This window comes from Calypte anna, chromosome 1 (genome assembly GCF_003957555.1).
Source record: "Calypte anna isolate BGI_N300 chromosome 1, bCalAnn1_v1.p, whole genome shotgun sequence".
In the NCBI taxonomy this organism is placed as follows: Eukaryota; Metazoa; Chordata; class Aves; order Apodiformes; family Trochilidae; genus Calypte; species Calypte anna.
This window is the reverse complement of record NC_044244.1, coordinates 93,360,641-93,383,122: the sequence shown is the minus strand read 5'-3', so window position 1 is coordinate 93,383,122 and position 22,482 is coordinate 93,360,641. Positions and strand designations below refer to the sequence as shown.

General features: G+C 40.7%; 1 protein-coding gene across 1 annotated transcript; it reads left to right on the top strand.

The window, feature by feature from the left end:
• Positions 1 to 5,671: 5,671 nt before the first annotated feature.
• On the top strand, positions 5,672 to 18,292 carry MAEL (maelstrom spermatogenic transposon silencer). The gene is made up of 12 exons (XM_030462677.1): positions 5,672 to 5,870; positions 6,541 to 6,627; positions 8,705 to 8,807; positions 10,803 to 10,958; positions 11,450 to 11,491; positions 12,242 to 12,369; positions 13,197 to 13,251; positions 14,121 to 14,262; positions 16,032 to 16,094; positions 16,943 to 17,075; positions 17,324 to 17,402; positions 18,177 to 18,292. The coding sequence occupies exons 1-12, from the start codon at positions 5,739 to 5,741 to the stop codon at positions 18,290 to 18,292; spliced, it is 1,236 nt and encodes a 411-aa protein (XP_030318537.1). The 5' UTR covers positions 5,672 to 5,738.
• The last annotated feature ends 4,190 nt before the right edge of the window (positions 18,293 to 22,482 follow it).

Here is a 22,482-nt window from a genome sequence, read left to right as displayed (position 1 = left end):
ATACAAAATATGGAGAGAGCATCCTAGGCACAGTTGCCAAAATCATGAAAGCAGAAGTACTACAGCATCATCATTCCTGCTTAATATTTCTTTGTTTATCTTTCCAGAGGTCTTGCTGTTAATCATTTTGACATAGCATCACAAGGGCTACTTCTCTTTGGTGGATATCCCACTCTGTCACCTATAATCTTAATTATTTCTTCACTCTTTGTATCACAGAATCACAGAATATCGGGGGCTGGAAAGGACCTCTGAAGATTATCAAGTCATCATTTACAAGTACCTGCAATGACTGTATGTTACTTCCAAAGGTACCGACTACTGCTTACTAGTATACAGCCAAGAAACTACCTAAGAAAGATCTTGATGAAAATGTGTAATTACAATTCCTCGTTTAAAAATACATTTTGAGGTATCCTAAGCTAATGTTTTAAGTACGGACTGGGTGGTTTCTGTTATCACTCACCGTTTCCTTGATTTAGTGTTGTGTGGTCAAGTCACATGGCCCACATGTCTGAGTGCATTACCTTTAGTAACCACGCTTAATATCTCTTTGATGTATTTACATACAGAATCTATTTTCTGCAAACCTGTGTTGATTGCCATTAATTAACATAGTGTTCTTTAATTCATTATTGAAGAAACTCCTGTGTCAGTGGATGAAGCAGGGTGATATGGTTTACCCTTTGTAAAAAGGCCTCCTAACTCCTAGATGTTCAAAGTTACATTCTTAATCGTGCAGCTTAGGTATAAGGCACCTTCTACTCCTTTTACAGTTGTGCCACTGTTCAGAAAGAAACCCAAGATTCATCAAAAGGACTGAGACCAAGAGAAAGCCAACTGCTATAGCTTCCTGGTTAAATAATTTGCTGAGAGAAGGGGAAGCCTGCAGGTTCTGATCTCTGAAATGTTTATGCTTTACATATGAAACAATAATAATTACTGGACTAGAAAGGCAAAGTTCCCATTTTGTATCACTCACCAGGGAAACTGTAGATCTAAAACCTCTATAACCAGGCTGAGAATGACATGTGAAATTATGTGATAAAAGACTAACTACAAAGAAGCGCACAGAGACAATGGTATGGGAGTAGCCCAAATAACACCATGCCCTAGCTCCTCCCACACCCACCGCAAGAGGTATCAACCCATTAAAGGCCCATCTCCACAAGTCCAGAGGAGCACAGGGACACAGTATCAGATGGGAACCCAAATAAACAAAGGGAAAACCTGTCTCAGGAAAGCTTCAGCCCTAAGGTGCAGGCATGAAGCCCATTGAGATGAGTCAAAACCACATCAACTTCAGGACTGAGGGAAGTTGCTGCCCGCAGATAGAAGACACATGGGAAAATACAAGGGAAAAGCATTTCTGATTGCACAGGACTTCTTATGCAATGCTTGGGGAAGGAATCAAAAGCAAAGAAAGGGAGAGATCCAGGTGATTTGGGAAGGAATAAGTGTGAGAAAATAGAGGGATAAGGGGATTGAAAAGGCCATTTGGATGTGAATAGTTTATGGGTGAAGTTCTTGTCTGCCATGTCCTGTACCTTTTCAGCACAGCCCATTACTATCTTACTAGATTTCTTTATAACTCTTTCTGTCTAAAGGACTCTTAAGTTTTAGGTGTATATGTGTATATGGGAGTCTGAATGACTCTTGTCAAGCCATGAATTGGAGAGCCCATGTGCCTGGGTGACAGTGACTGAAAAGACAGGATCAAGTCAACTCAAGTGCTAGTAACTGGGATGGGACAGCAGGTCACAGGAGCCCCCATGTGTCCATGGGGGCATCAAGTAGAGTGAGTAAGGGTCTGGATGCCAGAAGCTGGGCTGGGACCACAGGCACCTTGGGTTTGGTTGCCAGCAGCTGGAGAGACCTGAGTGAGTGGCAAGTGCTGCCTGCTAACGTGACCAAGGGTCAGAAACCCTTATCTCAGTGGTACCAGGGGTGGGGGGAAGAGCATGTGAGTGTGTCAGGGTTACTAATGACCAAGCTGGGGTAGCTGGCTAGAAGGGCGTGTGCCCTGTGGAGAGGGACGAGCCAATGGTGTATCTGGAATGTTAGAGTGAGAACACATTCTTGACCTTTCTTTACCTGGACCTGGGAGTGTGGAGCTGCGTCAGCTTCACCTCTCTTGGGATCATGGATCTGGCCAGATTCCTCTAAAATAAACACCAAATATTTATCTTTGTGGGACAGTGCTCTTGCCCCAGACCAGCAAGTAATTGGGCAGCAGCAGATGTAGTCACTGCCATGGTTTTTAGAATAACTTTACTCCTTATTTCTGACAAACAACTGTAAGACATACCTTGGAAAGATTATAGCCATGAATCCTGAATGAATGAAAAGACATTACTGCCAGAAAAATTTCAGGGAGTTTTTCTCTCTACACTGTACTAGGGTACATAGAGCTAGCAAACTCCATGCACTGATGGGGAAACACAGGCCCCTAATTTTGGAGTCAGGTTCCCAAGGTCATGGTCAAGGAGTTTACTGTTGGCATATCAAGTTATTTAATTGAATTACGTGCTTTTAAAAAAGCCCAACAAACTAATATATAAATACTGGCACACTTGCTTTTATCCTCTATAATGGCCCCAGTGCTACAAAAGTTATTTACAAATGAGTATAAATGGTCCAGAGAGCTCCTTTGCCAACCAGCTAAGCAGCAGACAAAGAGTTAAAACAAAAGAGTTGAGAGGCACTGGGCTTGCCTCAGGGCCCTGGGGAAGAATACTGATGACAAGGTGCTCTGAAGATGTTCTGTTCCCTGTTTTTTCACTGTCCCCTGACCCATGTAGGAAGATCCTTTTCTCTCCAGTGCTTAAGTATGCTATTTTGCAACCACACCTCTAGCCCTAGGAGAGCTATTACTGCAGCCTTGTGTTTTTCAAACAGTTGATGCACTCATTATCTGAACTTCTTTAAAAGGAAGGGCTGCTAAAGGGTGGGTCCCAAAGCTGCACTCAAGAGAAAAGAACATGGTGTGAAGAAAAGTAAAACAAAAAGTAAAACAAATGTGAACAGATGTATTCCTAGCAACAACCCTTTCAGTAATATAACAGTAAACACTTGCCTGAAAAATTAAGCACTATGTGGAAGTTTGTATTTACAAGATACAAATTATTTCTTGCAATCTCAGAGATTTAGAATTTATCAGGAATGGGACTGGAATAGAAACTATTTTCCACAACTGTGAAAATGAGTTTAAAAATACTCACCTGTTCTCACTGAGTGTACATCATGATTTTATATGTTTTTAACAATGTGATTGGCTCCTCATATATGCTTAACAGCAAATTCATGAAGTGGTTCACAAACATAAAACAAACTGTATCCCTGGATTTGAGCAAGACAGAAGAGCCACCAGAAGACTAGAATGCTTTTTTAATATTCAGAGAAACCAGTCACTGGTGAGATGCAAGACTGATCTGATCTGACCTTACCTGCCAGCAGTTCCAGCAGTGACAAATGTTATTTCTAAGCCAAAGATCTAAGCCTACAGAACAGCTGCCTCCTTTGGATCTAAACAGACTTGCATTATCTAATGAGAAGATGAAAAAAGCAGCTAGCCTGGGAGCAAGAGGCAGCCTTTTCCAGTACTTTGGAAATGCATGAAGGTGTTTTATCACCGTTTTTCTCCTCAGGTTTTTATCCTTAGGTTTACACTAAATTCAAGAGGACTCTGGTACAGAGAATTGTTAAGAATCTTCTCTGAGTCTACACCATTCATTTTTACTGAGATTGCCTGAGTAACACCACAGAAGATGGCTGTGTGAGAAGCAGGATGCTAGCTCTTGTTCTGTTGCACTACACAGGCTCTGCAGAACTGCAACTGCATGCTGAAGGAGAGTACCCAAAAGACAAGGGCAACACTGAGCACTGTGGAAGACATCATGCACCAGGGACAAGCAAACTTGTCCCAGAATTTAGTCGGGGCCTATGCCAACATTTGCACTTCAGTAACCCAGTCTCAGGTAACAATTTATTCAGTAAACTGATTAAACTTTGTTTTAAATGCAATTGTTGTTATTCCTCTGCTAATTTCCTTTCTTACTGTGGGCAGTAAAGATCATTTGTTTTTGGGGAGAGATCAATAGAAAGCTTAAGGGGGGGAAGTAACTCATGCTGCTCATCAAGATAATGCAAGTCAAATTATTTCCAGTCATTATCTTATCTGATTGTGACTTACTATGCAAACTTTCAGTTAAGGAAGTTGTCAATTATGTCATGAGACAGATGAAAGGGAAAAAAAACCCAAAACACCCTACAACAACCAAAAAACCCCCAACCTAAAGCAACAAAAGAGAGTCTTGGCAGCAGCCTCGGTTTTGTAGAATGTGAGCTCTCAAGTTATTTTTAGTAAGTAAGCTTGCCTTTCCAAGCACATGAACGCCCTCTCATCTCCTACACCTTTCTGTCACATATCTCAAAACCAAATCCAGGTATCTTGAGCTGGTCATCACCTCTTTCCCCACTCCCTGCTGCACCTCCTTAGCCCCTACCCCCCCTTTTTTGTCACCCCTTATTCACACATAGGACCTCATCTCCTGGTAGCATTTTGAGCCCTGCTGGAAGATTCAGAGTTGGCATGTCACCAAGATCACCTTGCCTCATGTAGTACCAGCTCCCTGTGAGCTTGGTGTCCAGGAGCAGCAGCTGCCAGGCTGCTGCAGAGGGAGAGGAAAGCTGGGAGCCAAGGGTGCCTTTGCAGGCTGCGGGCCAGACACCCAACCCACCAGTGCCCAACCCACAAGCGAGATGCAGCAGGATGCCTGCTTTGAAGTGATGTGACCAGTAATAATGATCTTTGAATATTTTCAGAAGTACCGCATACTAGTAGATGTATTTTGGATATGGCATTTCAGTTGGTCTCTTCTGCTGTTCCTTTGTTTTGTTTGTTTATACGTATGAATGTATCTATTTGCATAAAAGAATGTAGTGACCGTCTGTAAGGATTTTGCTAAATTTAGTATATAACATTGTATATATAATACATATATAATATTGAACACAATAGGATGAGGGGTAATGGTTTTAAGCTGGAAGGGGGTAGATTTAGATTAGACATTAGAAATCAATTATTGACTGTGAGGTGGGTGAGACACTGGAAAAGGTTGCCCAGGAAAGCCGTGAATGTCTCGTCCCTGCAAGTGTTCACAGGCCAGGTTGGATAGGGCTTGGAGCAACCTGGTCTAGTGGAAGGTGTCTCCATGCAAGGGGGATTTGGAATTAGATTGTCTTTGAAGTCCCTTCTAACCCAAAGCATTGTGTGATTCTGCAGTTCAGAGCAAGAGGATGTAGATGGGTGCGACCTTTTATTGCCCTTCCGGGTGGGTGGGAAAACATCATTTTGAACGTCTCCGAGAGCTTGGTGAAAGTAATTGCTCCTGTGAGGTACTTCTTAACCTGTAGCACCCAATAAAATTAATAAACACAGAACCAACCAAGCAACCAACCAAACCCCCTCCAAAAAAAACCCAAACAAACAAAAAACCCCAAAACAAAACCAAAACGCAAGCAAACAAACAAAAACCGAACCGAACCAAACCAAACACGCCACAAGGGCCCGGGTGACCCTCACGTGTAATCGTTCTGCTCCCCTTGCCGCCAAGAGAGCGGGGCGGGCACCGCTCCTGCCCCGCCCCGTCGCCCCGAGCTCTCCCTTGGGGCCGCCCCTGCTCTCCTGCCCCGGGCACGGCGGGAGAGCCCTCGGGCGGGCGAGGCGGTGGGCGGCCATGTCGCAGCGGAGGAGTTCCAGCAGTCCTTTTTACTTCTTCGTGCGTGACCAGCTGCCCGAGCTGCAGCGCCGTGGGGTGCCCGTGACCCGCACGGTCGAAGCCTTTCCCTACTGCTCCCAGGAATGGGTGGTGAGGGCAAGGGCTCTCTCCTGCCTGCAGACCCGCGTCCCTCCGGATTCCCGCGGAGGGGAGCGGCCTCGGGTTAAGGCGGCTTAATTAACGGGAGGGCAGGGGGGCAGGTGCGGGACGCGGTCTAAATCCGGTCGCGGTGGGCTGGAGCCGTGGGCTTGATGGCAGCTCACCTGCCTCTTGCTTAGGGGGAACCGGCACCCGGCAGATGGATCTGCGTGGTGCCCCAGTGCAGGTTGTGTGGTGCCCACAGCGTGGCCTTTCTGTGTGGGTGAGCTGGGTGGCGGCGCAGCCGTCGTGTGTGGAGCTGTTGAGACGGGAATCTTGAGGGTAAAAAGCAAGCGCTGCGCTGTTCTGTCTGCAGGGCCCAGCTGTGGCCTGTGACAGTGGGCAGTAAGGGTCCCTTGTGGCAGGGGTACTTTCAGAAGACCTCTTGTTTGTGGTGATGGGGCAGTGCTGCTTTGCCCTTGTCTGAAGGTGCTTCAAAACGTGTTTCAAATCGAAGCTTCTGGCTGTGGGGGAGAAAGCTACTGGAAATGTTTGAGCCAGTCTTGGCAGTTCTCCTTTGTGTGGTAAATTTCTGACGTGGGGTTAGTTGGTTTGAGGGGCCATTAGAAGGAAGCAGTAAACATTTTAATTTTAAATTTTTTTTTTAACAATTTACTTCAAGTTGTTGAGTGAGGAAGAAAAAACTAAATACACAGAGAAAGCTCGTGCATGGAATGGGAAGAAGCACACTCTGAAGGCAGTGCAAAAGGTAAATGCTGAGAAAAGAACACCCTTCAATGCAGGTAAATAAGAGGGGGAGTAAGTGGTGTTGGGGTTTGGTGAGCTGTGATGCTATATAGAAGATCACCTGCTCTTCATAGCCTTCAGCATATGGGGGCTATGGCTGTTGTCATAGTCCATACTGTTGCGAAGGTTAAGCACAAAATTGCTGTGCTTTGAATTAAGGGTGAGAACACGCTACTACATAAACAAGCACATCTTGTTCCTTTGAGCTCTTGCCAAGTAAAATGTAGTTTTCTTAATCACTTAGTTTTATGCTTAACAATATTTTGCAGTGATTGACTTACAATGTATTTATAATACTGCATATTGGTACGATTTCTGGTCATAATTTCGTATCACTGTTGGTTTGTGGATGTCCTTAATTTAGGTGTTTCTTACCTGATGTCCTGAAGCTGCCTCTTAGATGCAGCTGATCTAGCATTCTTGAGTGGCTGTGGTGGTGGACCAAGTAAAGAAAATGTTGCAAGACTCATAAAAGGAATAATCATACCTTGCCTTCATTTTTACCTTGGCTTGATTACAGAGAGAGTAGTAATGCTGTAGTGGAAGGCAAAATTCCACAATGTAGAAGTAAGCTGAACGTGATTGTAGTCAGAAATAGGGCTGAATGGATCCCTACTACTATTTGCTGTCTTGAAAATGTGTGGGTGTCCCCTTTTCTTCTCCTCCTATCTGTCTCTCTCTCTCCCAACTGTTCCCTGAAGCATAGTTTCAGAGTTTGAATTACCTGAGGTGTCAGAAAGCTCATTTTGTTCCAGTCTTGGTGTGCGGTGTGAATACTTGTGTGTCAAAGCAAAGCGCCCGACTGAGTAAATGAATAGTACTGTGTTTACTTCTTCATTCCATATTGCTAGGTGCTGCGAATTACCAATGACTATTGAGGGTAAATTTTAGGTCTTTAAACACATGGTGCTGTAGAGAGAGTGACAGGTTGCTTGGAGTTCAGAGTAACTAGTAGATCTGCATTAGTTAATTTAGTCAGTCTATACTAGGGAGATATTAGGCAATGTTTTCTGCTTTTGGGGGGCTTACCTGTATGGAAAAGAGCTGTTTAGAGTGTGATCATCATTGAGGTATTTGAGTAGGCTTGGAGTATGTAATTAATGAATCTCCATTTCCACATATAATGGAGAGCTACATGAAATGACATAAATTGGGTTTTCTGTATATCCTTCTACAAGTAGAAGCATTTTAGAAAAATGCAATCAGCGAAATAATAATTTTACTAAAATAAAGAACAATCCTTATTGCCTGTCAGTGGAAATAGAGAAGTGTGTATGTATGAGATTGTATGTGATCTCAATTTACTAATCACACTTCAGAACACAGCCACAGTTGTTTTGTATAGTGAAAGGTTTTGGTCATCTTTTGGAGGTTACCTAAACTTACTTGGATTGGACCAATTCCTTATTTTATTTTAAATAACTCAAACTGGTAATCAACAAAGATGGTAGTTTGGAATTAGTTTACCTAGATGCAGATGTTATTCACAATTTGGGTCTTGAATGACTGAGTTCTGTAAGCCAACCTCCTGTCCTCTTAAAAGCTTACTGTTCATGCATGGGTTTGCAGTGCTTAATGAGTGTACATGGGTGCCCCTCTTACTTGCTCTGTGCCAGAACAGTCTGATGACTTCCTCAAGGTTTGTCAGCTTTTCATCAGTTCTGTGCCTAGTAAAAGGCAACTAAAGCATCTGCAAAACTATTCTGTAAGCTTTATGGAAAAAAAAAATTGAAATTCCAAGTCAAAAAGTTCCTTATCTGTGACAATGCACCAAACCCAACAATTTCTAATTTTTTTTAAATTTAGCTGTAGTTCTTTCTAGTAGTAATGAGTTGACCAAGTTAGGAATGTAGCTATCTCTCTTTTTATTAGAAGAGAAATCTTGCTGCCGTGGTTTGCAAGTACAGACACTTATATATAAACTGCAGACTTGTTCCATTTAACCATAACTGCCCTTGGATGTCATATGTTCCTCTAATAGAAGTAAGTGAAGGATATTACTGAGAGTTAGAAGACTCAATTTTTTTTCTCTTTTCCAGACTTCTAATCTTACCCATCCAGCTCCTGCTTGTCTGACCACAAAGATGAGCAGTGTTACTTCTCTTTCAGATGCCTCTGCCATATCTTGGAAGAATGATCAGGGTACAGTAATCTTAAAGTAGTTAATTCTGGTAGATGAAAGCTTGCCCTTTATAGATATTCTCTATAGCTGTACAAAGGCTGTTTACATTTTTTTGCTAATGGCTATCAGTGTCTGCTGTTTCTTTGATTTAAATTAATAACCTACTGTTATAGAAAGGTCTTTTGTAATATAAGAAGTCAGTACAAATGTCCCTGTCATGTCTTGTCTACCCTCATTCCCTGAAATAATTCTCTCCTTTGTTTTTTAGCATGATGGGAATATGGTCATTAATAGTTTCTTTAAGATTGTTTCAGTTTTGTTAAGAAAAGGTGATTCTTCAGTTTACATGTTTGAGTTACAAGGCCTAATCCAAGGAAGGAATACTTGTACCAGCTTTAAAAGTTGAAGAGTTGTTAGGTACCCAAGTTCAAATTTGTATGGTAGAGATATAGAATAAAATTATGACCTGGCCTCTGGGAGAACAACAGGAGTAGTATTTGCTTTGTCAGTGCTTTTATTACATCTTGGCTTGTTTTGTTATTGAAAGAAGTCTTGAAAATTAAACCTGTCTTATCTGTACCCCCTCTTGAAAAGGATGTTTTAGTTAAAATTGTGCAATGAACATACCTGTAATATTTTCGCCATGAATATTACATGGTTCTGAAAAATAAGTGCTTAAAAGATAAGTCAGGCAGCCTTTCAGTATAAGCTGTATGTGCTGTGTGGTTAAGTTTCAGCTCAAGTCTTTTACCTAGAAGATCAGGTCTCTTGATCTTTTTTCATATTGTCATGGTTATGGAAGGGCAGGAAAGAGTAGCTCCATGAGATGTGTCCCTGCCACAGATCATGCTTCCCTGTCATCATGATCCAAGTTTGATCAGTTTGATCGTGGTGGCTTGGGCTGACACAATTGATCTTTAAACTGAATGAGGGGGATAATGATAAGGGATAACTGAGACATGGCATTTTGCCATGCTGCTCTTTAATAATTCTCAGTAACAGTTCTGTATGGTTCCCTGTAGCTATATCCATTTTTTCATAAGGAAAGTTGCTCAAACTCAGATAGGAAAGGTATCTTTCCTATAGCTCTGCAGCTTGTGGAGTCTGAGACCCATGTAAGAGAGCACCAGCATTCAGGCTTAGGACAACTTCTGTTAAATGCCAGGAAGTGCGGCATACAGCATTGTTTCTGTGTAAAAAAAGTTAAATATCCCTATTATTTAGCAGAGGTAGGATATTTTTTTATGAGGAACAGAACTTAAGGGTGAAGATTAAATAGCTACGTTTAAGCTCTCAGCAGGAACATTATGTGACATTCATGAAGAGAAGGATTAAGGTGTATTGTGATATATTTTCATAGTTTTTTAAATCAGTAAACAATAAATTTATTTCTTAGCATTTGCCTTGGGTGTTCTTGCTACCTTCTTTGGGAGCTCATTTAGCAGAGGAAAAGCAATACTTTTAATTAGGCAGACAGCTCATCTCCTCTTACTTGAAAAGATTATTACCAGCTCATTTATCTTTTGTTACTGAATTGAGTTTGCAAGGCTGCTTTGCAGTTACTGATTTTTTTCTTATTCCCAACCTTGTTTTCCTAAACGGTGAGGAGGCCTATCATAAAAAGGAATAGTAGATCCTGTTGGATTCCAGGCCTCTTAACATACTTGTAGGTTTGGGGTTTGACTTCTTTTGGTGGTTTGTTTGTTTTTTAATTGCCTTTATTTTGATTTTTTTTTTCCCCCCCCCTATGGTCTCTACACACAGTAGCACCTATGGAAATTGTATCAGTACTCCCCATACACCCGACTCTTACATAAATAACTGAGCTGTTATCTCACATAGAGAGAAAGATCTGTGTGTTTTGCTTGGGCATTGCTCTCTATTAATAGAGAGCATCTGTCATTCGTGTATATATATTGCTTTGAGTGTATTAGCTGAGGCCAGGATGGCTTGCTGTGACCTTTGGTAGCTTTATTTTATTTTATTTAATGTATTTATTTATTTATTACTTTTAGATGTGATTGCAGACATCTTCTACTTCCTGAACATTTACAGCCACGGCAAGCTGCCGTCCCACTGCGAACAGCGCTTCCTTCCTTGTGAGATTGGGTGTGTCAAATACTCCCTGCAGGATGGCATAATGGATGATTTCCATCACTTCATAGATCCAGGTGAGTTCCAAGGAAGAAGTAGTTTGTCTTGCCTTGAAATGAGAGGGAGGGTTTCTAATGTCACTGCTGCTTTAATGAGATTTCTGGTATCAAGACAGGTTTATTTCTTTGACTGTTTTTGGACTTCTTAAATTCTTGGAGCAGTGCCAGTCATCTCTGAAGAGATTTAATCCATCATCAGACCTGCATGAAGCTTCAAAGGGGACAGAATAAATCCAGGAGGACCTTAAGATGTTTGAGCTTTGTATTTCTTGCTGAGGAATGTGTGTCTTGGTAGGATCTATAAACACACACACTATGCAACATACTTATTTTTTTAAGATGCATGTATAACTGAAAATAACTTCTTAAAAAATAGTTGTGGCACTTGTGTAAGATGAAGCTGTTCGTTTCTCTACATGAAGCTATGGCTTATGAGAGTTAAGGATGTGTCATTGAGGAAGTTGGATGGTGATTGTTCTTTTTCTTCTGTCTCCTCTTTTCTTCTGCAGAAGTACCACCACGTGGCTTTCGGTACCACTGCCAGGCTGCTGGTGAGTGTCAGGGGAAAAGAAGAATGGTATGCAAAGGTGTACAGTTTTAGACTCAGTTTATCTGATCTGTATCCAAATGTTGTTTTTAAGTCTACTGTTTCTCCTGGGAACTCACCAAGTTTTTGAAGAGAAAGGAGTGACAGAGCACCTTGTCATAGTCATCTTTTATATATTTTTTTGTACCCACAAATGGCAGAGCAGTTCATCTAAAATGGTTTTGTCAACGGCAGTTATTTGTATTCTGTCTTCCCATTTTAGTTCAGTAATAACTGCAATATGTTCTTAAACAGGACAGCTTTAAATTGCTTCAAGCCTATCTGAACATTGTCCTTCCCTTGGTAGTCCTCTCCAGCACAAAATGCCACTTTATAATATGGTAACTTAAAGATAGGTTATATATAAGCCTTAAATCTTTTGCAGCTTTACATTTATCAGCAAAGTTAAAATATTTATACCACTGTTGCCTCTGGCTTGGCCTGCCTTGTTTCCCCTGTGACTCTTACCCAGTGTTTGGAGATCCCTGTTTGTTTCCATTGGGACATTTCCTCCCGCTATGGAGAGACAAACTTGGCGCTCATTTTCCTTTGTCAAATATTTAAATAATGGCCTTTTAGAAGGGTTAAGTGTGTGTGCGCTTGTGTGTATACAGGTAGGTAAAGATTCAAAGGAGGGGGGAACTGTATTGTTTAAGGAAACAGGACTTCTCATAACTTGTGGTTCTTTTTTTCTGCCCACCTGACTCTTCACTAGGTGATGCCACTCATAAGATCCCTTTATCTGGATTTGATCTTTCACGTACTTGTTACACCGTTGTCTTAAAAGAACTTCTTGAGTTTGGCCAGCCAGCCAGAGGTGTTTGGCCTCACTTCTACTGCAAGGTATGGTCAAGCTCTAAGTAAGATGCTCTAAATCAAAACCTCTAATTTCACTTGTGTTGGATGTCTAAGGAGATGCACACTGATTAGGTTTTAGAGTGACGTAACTGAGTGGGAAGAGGCACTCTTCTCCAAAGTTTCCTGATTCTGTGCAGGAAGAAATGGCTTTTATAAGCTAACCTTTTTATAAAGTGGAGACCTGATTTTCTGCTTTCCTATTTTCAACCTGCACTTCTGGCACTAGGCTATTAATGAACATTTCACTCGGTCTCTGACATTGTTTTGACTTAGGTTAAAAGCTTTTAAGACTGAGTTAAATTGGTTGTGCTGAGTAACAGTCACACAATCCTGCTTTTCTAAGCAGAGATTTCTAAGTAAAAATTATTAATCTTAATCTTTGCTTGTTTCATTTGCCAATGACCAAATGTTAGGATTCAGAGACTTTCAAGCTTTGTGGCAGCTATATTACGATTTGACTCCTTTCAGTCCTAGTATTAATCCTTAAAAAGGCAGAAGGGTAAAGATCTTGGGCTTCATCCATAAATATAGGGCTCTGAAGACATACGCATGAACAAAATGTACCTGTAGTATGGATTAACCTTTAAAGTGTCTCCGAACATTAGTCTGGAATTTCTCTTGGGATGTGCTTGAAAAGCTTCTGTGGCATTTGGTTCCTTTTCAAGATAACTTTTGGGAAGGGTGTACATTCAGTCCCACAAACTCTGAATTTTGTTTTGGAGGCGACTTTTTCAGATGTAGTCAGAAGTCTTGCAGATGTCAGATCTACATACTGTACTTGTTCAAGATGACTGAAATTTTCTTCCCTTTAGTCCAGTGACAGGTTCCGAATTAGCTGGTGTCTCAATCGAATGGCTAGAGTAACAGGTGGGAAATGGATAATTTTTTTCTTCTCCCCTCCCCCCTGCTTTTCCCCAAGAAAGAAGAGTTATGTAATCATGGGCAGCTATATTTGTCTGAAAGTCTTCAGGTCTCAAAGGATTGATAAAACTGGTACTGATAACCAGAGCTACTTTGCAGGTTTCTCCCTCTGTTCTTTCCCATCAGTGACACTAAAACCAGCTGCATGATTGGCTCACTGGCTAATGAGCGCATCTGTAGAATAACATACACTGTTTCTTGCTCACCCAGTTAAAGGAGCACTAGAGGCAGTGTGATGACTGTGAAGGTGAGCTTTTGGTAACACATGGGAAAGCTTACAGCTTCTGAGGAGAGATGGCTCGCATGTGGATACACAATTTCTGAGGTGGGAAAAATTAAGGGACTATAGAATCACTGAATGTCAGGTTGGAAGGGACCCCAAGAATTACCTGGTCCAGCCTTTCTAATATTACTATTGATATGATACGTCTCAGCAGCCTGTCAAGCTGAGGCTTAAAACTTTCCAAAGTGAGGGAATCCGCCACTTCCCCTGGGAAACCATTCCAATGTCTGACCGTCCTCATGGTGAAAAATTTTCCTTGTGTTCAGATGGAATCTTGCCAGGAGCAACTTGTGCCTGTTGCCCTTTGTCTTGTCCATGTGACTCCTTGCAAACAGGGAGTCTCCATCTATAATATAACCCTGTTTTCTAGGAAGCCACATTTTATGAAACCCACTAGTGGAGTAACTTGTTTATAGGAGTTTGATGCTCTGCTAAGAGGCTGGGCAGTGAGCAAGGGCTGACTGAGAAGGAAGCTGAGCTGAATGTTCACTTGACACTTGTTCTGCTGACCTTGATTTTCTCTGAGCTATAGGCATTGAGAGCCATCTGGAGCTTCTTGCTGTGGAAGACCTGGTAATAGAACTATACCGGAACAAATACCAAAAGGAACCATCCAAGACTTGGGTGTGTAAAGAACTGGATGTCTCCCTGTGGGATTTCTCCAGTAATACCAGGTATGTTGGACTGTTTTTGTGGAAATGTGTATTAGCCTGCTGTGTTTTGGTGCCCTACACAGAGCTTGTATGCTGCTAGGCTTGAATGTTCTGAAAGCCTCCAAATCAGAAATGCTTCTCACATCATGAGTATGACTGGAAATGAAAATACTTTCCCAAAGTAAGTGTACAGTCAGATGGCTTTTTAATTGAGAGAGGTTCTCCTTCCCCTCTGTTCTTCCCTGCTGAGGCTGTATCTGGAATATTGTGTCCAGTTCTGGGCCCCTCGGATCCAGAAGGACAAGGAACTTCTTGAGAGAGTCCAGTGCAAAGTGACCAAGATGATGAGGGGAGTGGAACATCTCCCTTATGAGGAGAGGCTGAGGGGGCTGGGTCTGGAGAAGAGGAGAATGAGGGGTGATCTCATCGATGTTTATAAATATGTAAGGGGTGAGTGCCAGGAGGCTGGAGTCAGGCTCTTATCAGTGGTGTCCAATGATAGGACAAGGGGCAGTGGGTGCAAGCTGGAGCATAGGAAGTTCTGCATAAAAAGAAGGAAAAGCTTTTTCACTGTGAGAGTCTTGGAACACTGGCACAGGCTGCCCAGGGAGGCTGTGGAGTCTCCTTCTCTGCAGACACTGAAAACACACCTGGATGTGATCTTTAGTACTTTGTGATCATGCCCTGGTAGGGGGGGGTTGGACTCCATGGTCTCTCAAGGTACTTTCCAACTACTAACTTTCTGTGATTCTGTGAGTCCAAGGCCTAATTTAAAGCAGGGGGTAAAAAAGGAGATATTGTATATTGTGGTGTTTAATGGAAAATGAAAGAAGTGAGAAGATTCAGATTCTTAGAAGTATAATCTATATGGGACCTGGCTGTTGCTCTACATCAGATGCCTGATGCAATGTTCCTGCAATGAGGGATATGTTTGCCAGTGGTATAAATAAAGCTCTCAGGCATAAGCTTGAAGCTAGTTCCTGTTGTTTTCTTGCTAGGATGAATGTTCTTTATTTATATACTGAGAATCCTACTTACTTTGTGGAAGAGTTTTTATTTTCCTTTGTATCTTTCTTTGTCTTTAATGGTAAAGCTTTTCCTGATTTTAGATTATTCCATGTTTGTACAAAGCGTTAGGTACCTTATGGTGTTGCAGGGGAGTATTTAGTGATGACACAGTTAACTTAAAAATATATTTTAAATTTTCCTCTGCTACTGTGTTAAGTAAGAAGCAATAATTTGAGCTTAAAATTTAAGTAGATTTAAAAAAGCAAAAAAAAAAAAGATAATTCTTGGATATCTGCTTACAACATTGACTTTAAGATCTATTGGAGTAATCAGTGTCACGTTATCTTTTTAAAGTCAGGCAGTTTTCTATTTCCATTAGTATCTTCATGCTAGACCCTAGCAAGAATGGAGAAGCGTAATTTAAAACACATTTGTAAAGGAAAGTGGAGATGTTACTACTGAGAGGAAATGTTTTAAATTAATGGGAAATTTCAAGGTGTTACCTTTTAAATCCCATTTGTCTCAGGATTCTCTTTTCTCCCTTCTCCCCACCATAGTGTGAAGCAGGGTGTCTGTCAGGCTTACCTTTCAACTCTGCATAAACCTCCTAAAGCCTAGTTATTGAATGCTGGTCCTCTGTGACATTCTAAAGACACTAGGTGGTCCATGGGACAGCAAAATGCTGTCTTTAATAATGGTTTGCATTCCTTCTGACTAGATCAACTAATCATGTTGATTGAGGTAGAAGCTACTGAAATAAGCCTGATCTTCATTTCATGTAGGTGCAAGTGGCATGAAGAGAATGACATAGTCTGCTGTGCTTTGGCATCCTGTAAGAAAATAGCGTGAGTATCACTATGGTGACTTTTTGTTTTGTTACGGACTTGTTTTTTCCTCTGGCTTCTCTGACTGGAGCACTGTAGTTCTAGATACTGAGTTTTATATATTCCCTCCACCTCCAGGATTTTGTTCTGTTTGTAACTTTCATTATTGTTTGTATTGCTTAACAGTATAATATAAGTCTTTGCATTTAGATGTAGTGTGTGACAGTAATGTCCATCACTCTGAACTCATCCTTTCACTAGTTCTACTTATTATTGGAGGGTTGAGAGAAGTGTTAATTACATTAGAATTCACCATTTTTCTTCCAAGGCTTAATATATGTTGTGTATTTGAAAAATGCTTGGTATGTTGTAGTAAATTGCTACTTTGGAATCTTATACTGCCTTACACATAAGGTAAATACTTTTAAATTCTGCAGTCTTTTTGGTGTGGGGGGAAAAGGAAAATAAATAGCTAGGGAACAGGGAAAGCCTGTCAGTAGTGGTAGCACTTTGAGAGAGGTAATAATGAACAGTTTGCCATTTAAAAAAACCTCTTTGTTAAGTACTGCTGTGTCTTGCAGAAAAAAAAAAAAAAAGGCTGCTTTTCACACTTGTAAATGGCTGCATTTGATAGTGTGGGAAAGCAGTTGTTTTAATTTAACGTGTAGTTGTAGAAGAGGCTGATAGTCTTGGATGTAGAGTAACTAGCTCCTGCATTACTGTTTTTCTGCCTTCTGTCATTGGCTCTGTGCATCTCAGTCCCTGGGTGCTTTTGTTTACCAGTTGAAGAACTAAAAAAATCTGTGCTTGTGTACGTAAGTATTACATCCCTCTTAGCCAAGCTTCTTTTTTTTTTTTTCTTGGTCAAGTTACTGCATCAGTAAGTCTTTAGCTAATGTGTATGGAGTCTCACTGACAGCAGCTCACCTGCCTCTTCAAGATTCGTATTATGGTGAAGGCACAAATACCAAGATGGTGATACTGGATGCTGGACGTTTTCAGGTCAGGTTCTTTAAACTGGTATACTGTTTTATTTCTGGTTGAGTGCTCAAACTTGCCAGTTTCAGATTAGCTGTTTTCTCTTTGGATACTGTCTTTTGTGACACGTTGGGCAGCCTGATTGAAGAAGAATAATCCCTAGCTGCATCATTTTCTGTAATTTTTTTTTTTATAATTGGCAGATTTCAGGGATTATTCTAAATACAGCATTTAGAAGACGCATTATTTTTTATGTTTATTTCTTCATACAGAAAACAAGCCCTGAAGGCTCTCGAAGTGACAGACATTTTGCTTCTTCGAGTCAGGATCAAGAGTTTGTCTCTTCTAATTGTGAGTTTGAAACTTTCACTTGTTTAAGGGGAAAGAGGTATTTAAACTTAATCCAGTTGCTGTTTTTTTAAAATTTCTGGGCTTAAATGTTGCATATCAGGGTCATAAAGCTTAAACAGCTCTGAATGAGCTGTTCTTATTTCTGCATATTCCATTGCATTTCTGAAGATGTGAACATAAAGTACTGACTTTTTCTTGCTAGACACTCTTACAGTCAGAGATCTCAGAAAATTAGCTTTCCTTACAGATGTTGTTCTGATTTATAATCACCTTATTTTTCTGCTACTTGAACAGACTTGAAGTCTGTTCTCATATGCTTATGTCCTTCGAGGCTGGGCTGTCTTTAAAATACTTGCCTTGTACTTAAGTCAGTATATGTGCAGACTCAGCTGGCATTTGTAAATATGCTGTTATAATTCAGCTTATAAAGATTTCTCATTTGTAGTCTACTTTTTGGATATGAATTTTTTAAATAGAAACCACATGAGCTCAGTTTGCCTGAGAAGTTTCATGTCTGATCTTCAGAGGAAGAAAATAAAGTTAACAAGACTAATAATTGTAAAATACATGCTGAATTAAACTCTGAAACTGTTCCACTTATAAATTATGAGATCTTAATGGTGTTGGTGTTTATAGAGGACAGAACTCCCATCTTGACTTTTTGTGTCAAAGCTATTGAATAGGTTCAGATCCAAAGCATATGAAGAACAATTTTATTAATTTATGCAAGTTGCAAAGGCTGAGTTGATTTGCAAATTGTATTTAATTTAATAGGTGGTTCTCCATGTGGTGTGAAAACTTTCCTTTCTGAAACAACTACCATGCGAGGAAGAGGAATTATTCGATTACTGAAAAGTACATCTGATCTTTCCAAGACTTTTGGCAATTGAAAATCTTTTTTACATCCAGGAAAGCTATAAATCCTGATTTTTCTTGTTTCCATAATATAACCAGCAATTTCTTCAGACTGCTGTTTTTCATCTTGTATGTAACTCTTGACAGAATTCTAAAGCTGGATTTAAAGAAGACAAAAATCTTGTTTATTATGTACAGTAAGACTTACTTTGAAAAGAACTGACAGTTGCATCCTCTCTTTAAGAATGCATACCAGACTAGTTCTGTTTCTTAATGGATGGGGTGCAAATTCAGGATCGATTATTCTAATTCAATTATACTGACTAATTTTTTCAGTAGCCAGTGTGACTTTAAACAAGGGCTTTATTTCTTCTTTAATAACCTTCTTTCCCTCTTTTGCACGTGGAAGATAGGATTTCAGTGCATAACAGTCTCAAAAAGTGATGGGAAGGGGGAGCATTGGAGGTATGAAGAGCTGCACTGGGGGAATTAAAGGTGCAACAGTCTAAAAGATGTGCTTGTAATCTGGGAGCCATGAAGAATTTCAGCAGGCTTTTTGTGTCAAGGAAGAAGTATGATGGCAAATAGATCCATCTATTTATGTTCTTTTAGAGGCACAGACTATACATCAGGAACGAGTATTATATAGACTGTGTTTTTTCCTTTACATCAGTTGTATGTTTAAAAAATGCATGTCCCTCAAACAGACTGGAGATTAGTGTAGGTGTTAACTAATATATTACTTTGTAGATACAATTTCACAAGTTTAGTCAGGTTGGGGTAGATACCAGTCATAATTATTTGAGGGTGCATAAAAACTGGGAGACTGATGTATCTCCTGGAAGTTAGATGTTCCATTTTATGGAGGTGCAAGTCTTGGACTAGTCCACAGAAAGTTACCTGTTGTCTGAGCCTCATCCTTAGTCCATGTGTCTTTAATCAACTGGTTCTCAGAAGTGAGAGCTTATTTCTTTGAGCTGTTTCTGCATTTTGTTCCAACAGATACAGTTTTGAAATACTATTTCCATAGCAACTAAGTGTGAGAAGATGCTTATTTCATTCCTTGTAGGAACTGAAACTCAAAAATGGGTAGTGCATAAGAGGAAAATAAGCAAAACAGTTTAACCAAACAAAACCCAAAACCCAACCGAAGTAAGAGGTCAATACACTTATGAATAAATTCAAGCTGAATTTAGTTCTGATCAGTATGTCAAAAAAGGTGACTTGCTGCCACTACTATTAGGGTTGCTGTATGGACAGTTGAGGCCCCTCTTCCTGTGCTGCAGGATCGTGGAACCATTTTGATGCCTCCTACAAAACAGCATGCTTTTAGCGCTGAATTTTTTTGGATTACTCTGTGTTTCTTTCCTTTGAGGCTGTTGTTCTACCTGCAAACTTTCACCAGATGAGGGACAGTAAATGTCCAAGACCAAGATTTACAAGTGGAACATCTAGGAATGTTTTAACAGTGTTAAGAGTGTCTCTTTAATAGTGGTAAAGCCTTTTCTGCATTGGAATAGAGTTGCTTGGCTTTTAAGTTTCTCAGCTGATGGAGTTGCTGCATTGACATTTTGAAACAATTTGCAGTCTTTGAATTCTTTTTAGAGGTCTGTTACAATGAAAGGTTCATGTTTCAATCCTTATAAAGGAGAGAGTTAATTATTGTTGCAATTCAGTATTGGTGTGAGTACACAAACATAAAGAGTATTTTTAGTATGCTTAAGGTATTATAAATCTTAAAGACAGAGTGGTAATGGAGAATAACAGTTATGGTTCCATGGCATGTGTGTACTTTACTACCTGTAACTTAAAATAGTATATAGGCTGTAGAAGACATAGTTATATATTCTAGGCAGTGAGCTGTTAACATGGGCTGTCTTACTGTAAGAGCCAACCTATGGTGTTTTTTGTAGTGAAAGCTAAGATCTGCATAATGAGAATGAGTATACTGATTTGATATAGCCCACTTAATACTATTATTCTGTGTATATGGAGAGGGACCTCAACAGCTATCGAAGTGTGATAGAAAATTCTTCTGTTTTTGTAGCTCTGCATCCCTGGCTGTAGTGCCATTTGAAACTGATTTATTGAAAAATAAAGCCTGCTTAATAAACACAGCACAGTAATGCTTCTCTTCTTTAATGGAAAAGTGAAGATGAGGGAAATGGTGACTTAAAACCTTAGCACACTCCTAAGTGCAAGGAATGGTACTGGTAATGCACAGTCAATGAGTTGGAATCAGTAGAAAATTCTCTCCACTTGCATGACAGAATTCTCAAGGGTAAATAAAATAAAGAGTGGCTTCTGAGCAGAATTTTAGGGAGACAGCCTGGGGGCTTTAATCATGTACTTTCCACACAGTAAAAAGTAACCAACTTAACACTCTCTGCATATGCATGGAGAGGTACCATGCAAATTTAGCTGTCTTAAGAGTCCTTTTTGTAAATCAGAGATCTAATGTGTTCTTCCAGAAGTGACTTTCTGCCCATCCATTAGTGTAGCTTGCTCAGTCCTGTGACAGTAATGGGTAAAAGTCATCCTGGCTTTGCATAAGCATTAGGAAGTTAATAGGTATTTTTGTTCTTGTTAAACAAATAGATGCTAAGTGTGTGCTAGTACTCTCTGAAAGTTTTGGCTACAAGAACAGTTGTCTTGAGGGTCATAAAACCAAAATGGACTGTGGTGGCAACTTTGATCTTGTCTGTAACATTAGTATATTAACCTCTGATCACATTGTTCTGCTACATTCCACTTGAAGAGTATATAACTGGTATTGAAAAATGAAGCACCTTCACATGCAGTAAACAGCTACTGCTTGTCATGGTTTGAGCCTGGCTGATAACAAAGGACCACGTGGCCACTCCTGGTCCCCCATTTCAGGATAGCAAGGAGGAAATCCACCTAAAACCTCATGGGTCAAGACATGGACTAGGAGAGTTCCACTCACCAGTTATGGTCACAAAACAGACTCATCTTGGGGGAAAATTCAATTTAAATTTACCATTAATCATATCAAAACAGGGCGGAGAGAAAACAAAACCAAGATCTTAAATATTTACTCCACTCATTGTATCGCTACCTCCTCTGAGCAGCACAAGGGGACAGGGAGTAGGGTTTATGGTTTGTTCATCACAGGTGATTTTCTGCCACTCCTTCCTTCTCAGTCTTCCCTGACTCCACTCTGGGCTCCCTCCCATGGGGAAAAAAAATCCTTCTTGAACCCTCTCCAACTTCAGTCATTCCCAGAAGGTGCAGTCCCTCAGGAGTAAACTGCTCAAGCTCAGGCTGCCACATAGCCAGGGACCACTTTGGGAACAGTCACCTCCCCTGGCACAAGGTTCTCCGTGGCTGCTGCTCCAAATCTGCTCCACGGGCTGCAGGGGAACAGCCTGCCATCCACCATGGGATGTAGGGGAAAAAATGCTGTTCAGGGCACGTTCTGCCTTTCCTTCCTCACCGACCTTGGTCTCTCTGCTCAGGCATTGCTCTTGCCTCTGATGTGCCTCTTTCCTTCCCTCTCATCAGGGTAGTTTTATCACTGCTCCTTTCCCCTTCTTGAGCATGTTAATCACAGAGGTGCATCTATTGTCACTGATGGCCTCAACATTAGCCAGAGGTGGGGATGGACATTTTGGAGCTGGAGGAGCTTTCAGCAGCTACTTACAGGAGCCATGGCTGGGGCCCCTCCCCAACCACTGTAAAACAGCACCACATCAGCCTAGAACATTGCTTGTATGTAGTAGAAACTATGGATTTGACTGCTTCTTGAATACATCTGGCCTGACCACCTCCTTTCAATAAACTATAGAAACTTGGTATCCAGAGGAAGTTCTGCTGTCTCTGCTCCAACTAAGAATATTCTTATCACTACCTTATATTCTGATTTAACAGAAATTTTCTTGGTATATACCTACATACTGTAGATAAAGTAATACCAGGGTTTAATATCTTTAATTTAATTTGAAATTTGTTTTGAAGGCTGATCTTACCAGTAAAGGTCAAGGTGAAGAAGGCATTTAGTTCTCAACCTTCTCCTTGTCCTTTGTGATCATGTCCTCTTTCTCATTCCAATATACCTACAGAAGTTTTTGTTGCCCCTCATGTCTTTCACCACATTTAGCTCTGGGTGGGCTTTACCTTTCCCAACCCTATACCTTCACACTCTCAGCGTCTCTATATTTCTTCTAGATCACTTGTTCCTGCTTCTATCTCCTATATGTTTCCT

Bases quoted from the DNA above. Each gene is read 5' to 3' on its own strand.
- MAEL (XM_030462677.1), top strand. From the start codon at position 5,739: ATGTCGCAGCGGAGGAGTTCCAGCAGTCCTTTTTACTTCTTCGTGCGT. The intron at 5,871-6,540 runs GTGAGGGCAAGG...ATTTACTTCAAG, and splicing joins ACTGCTCCCAGGAATGGGTG to TTGTTGAGTGAGGAAGAAAA. The intron at 12,370-13,196 runs GTATGGTCAAGC...TCTTCCCTTTAG, and splicing joins GGCCTCACTTCTACTGCAAG to TCCAGTGACAGGTTCCGAAT.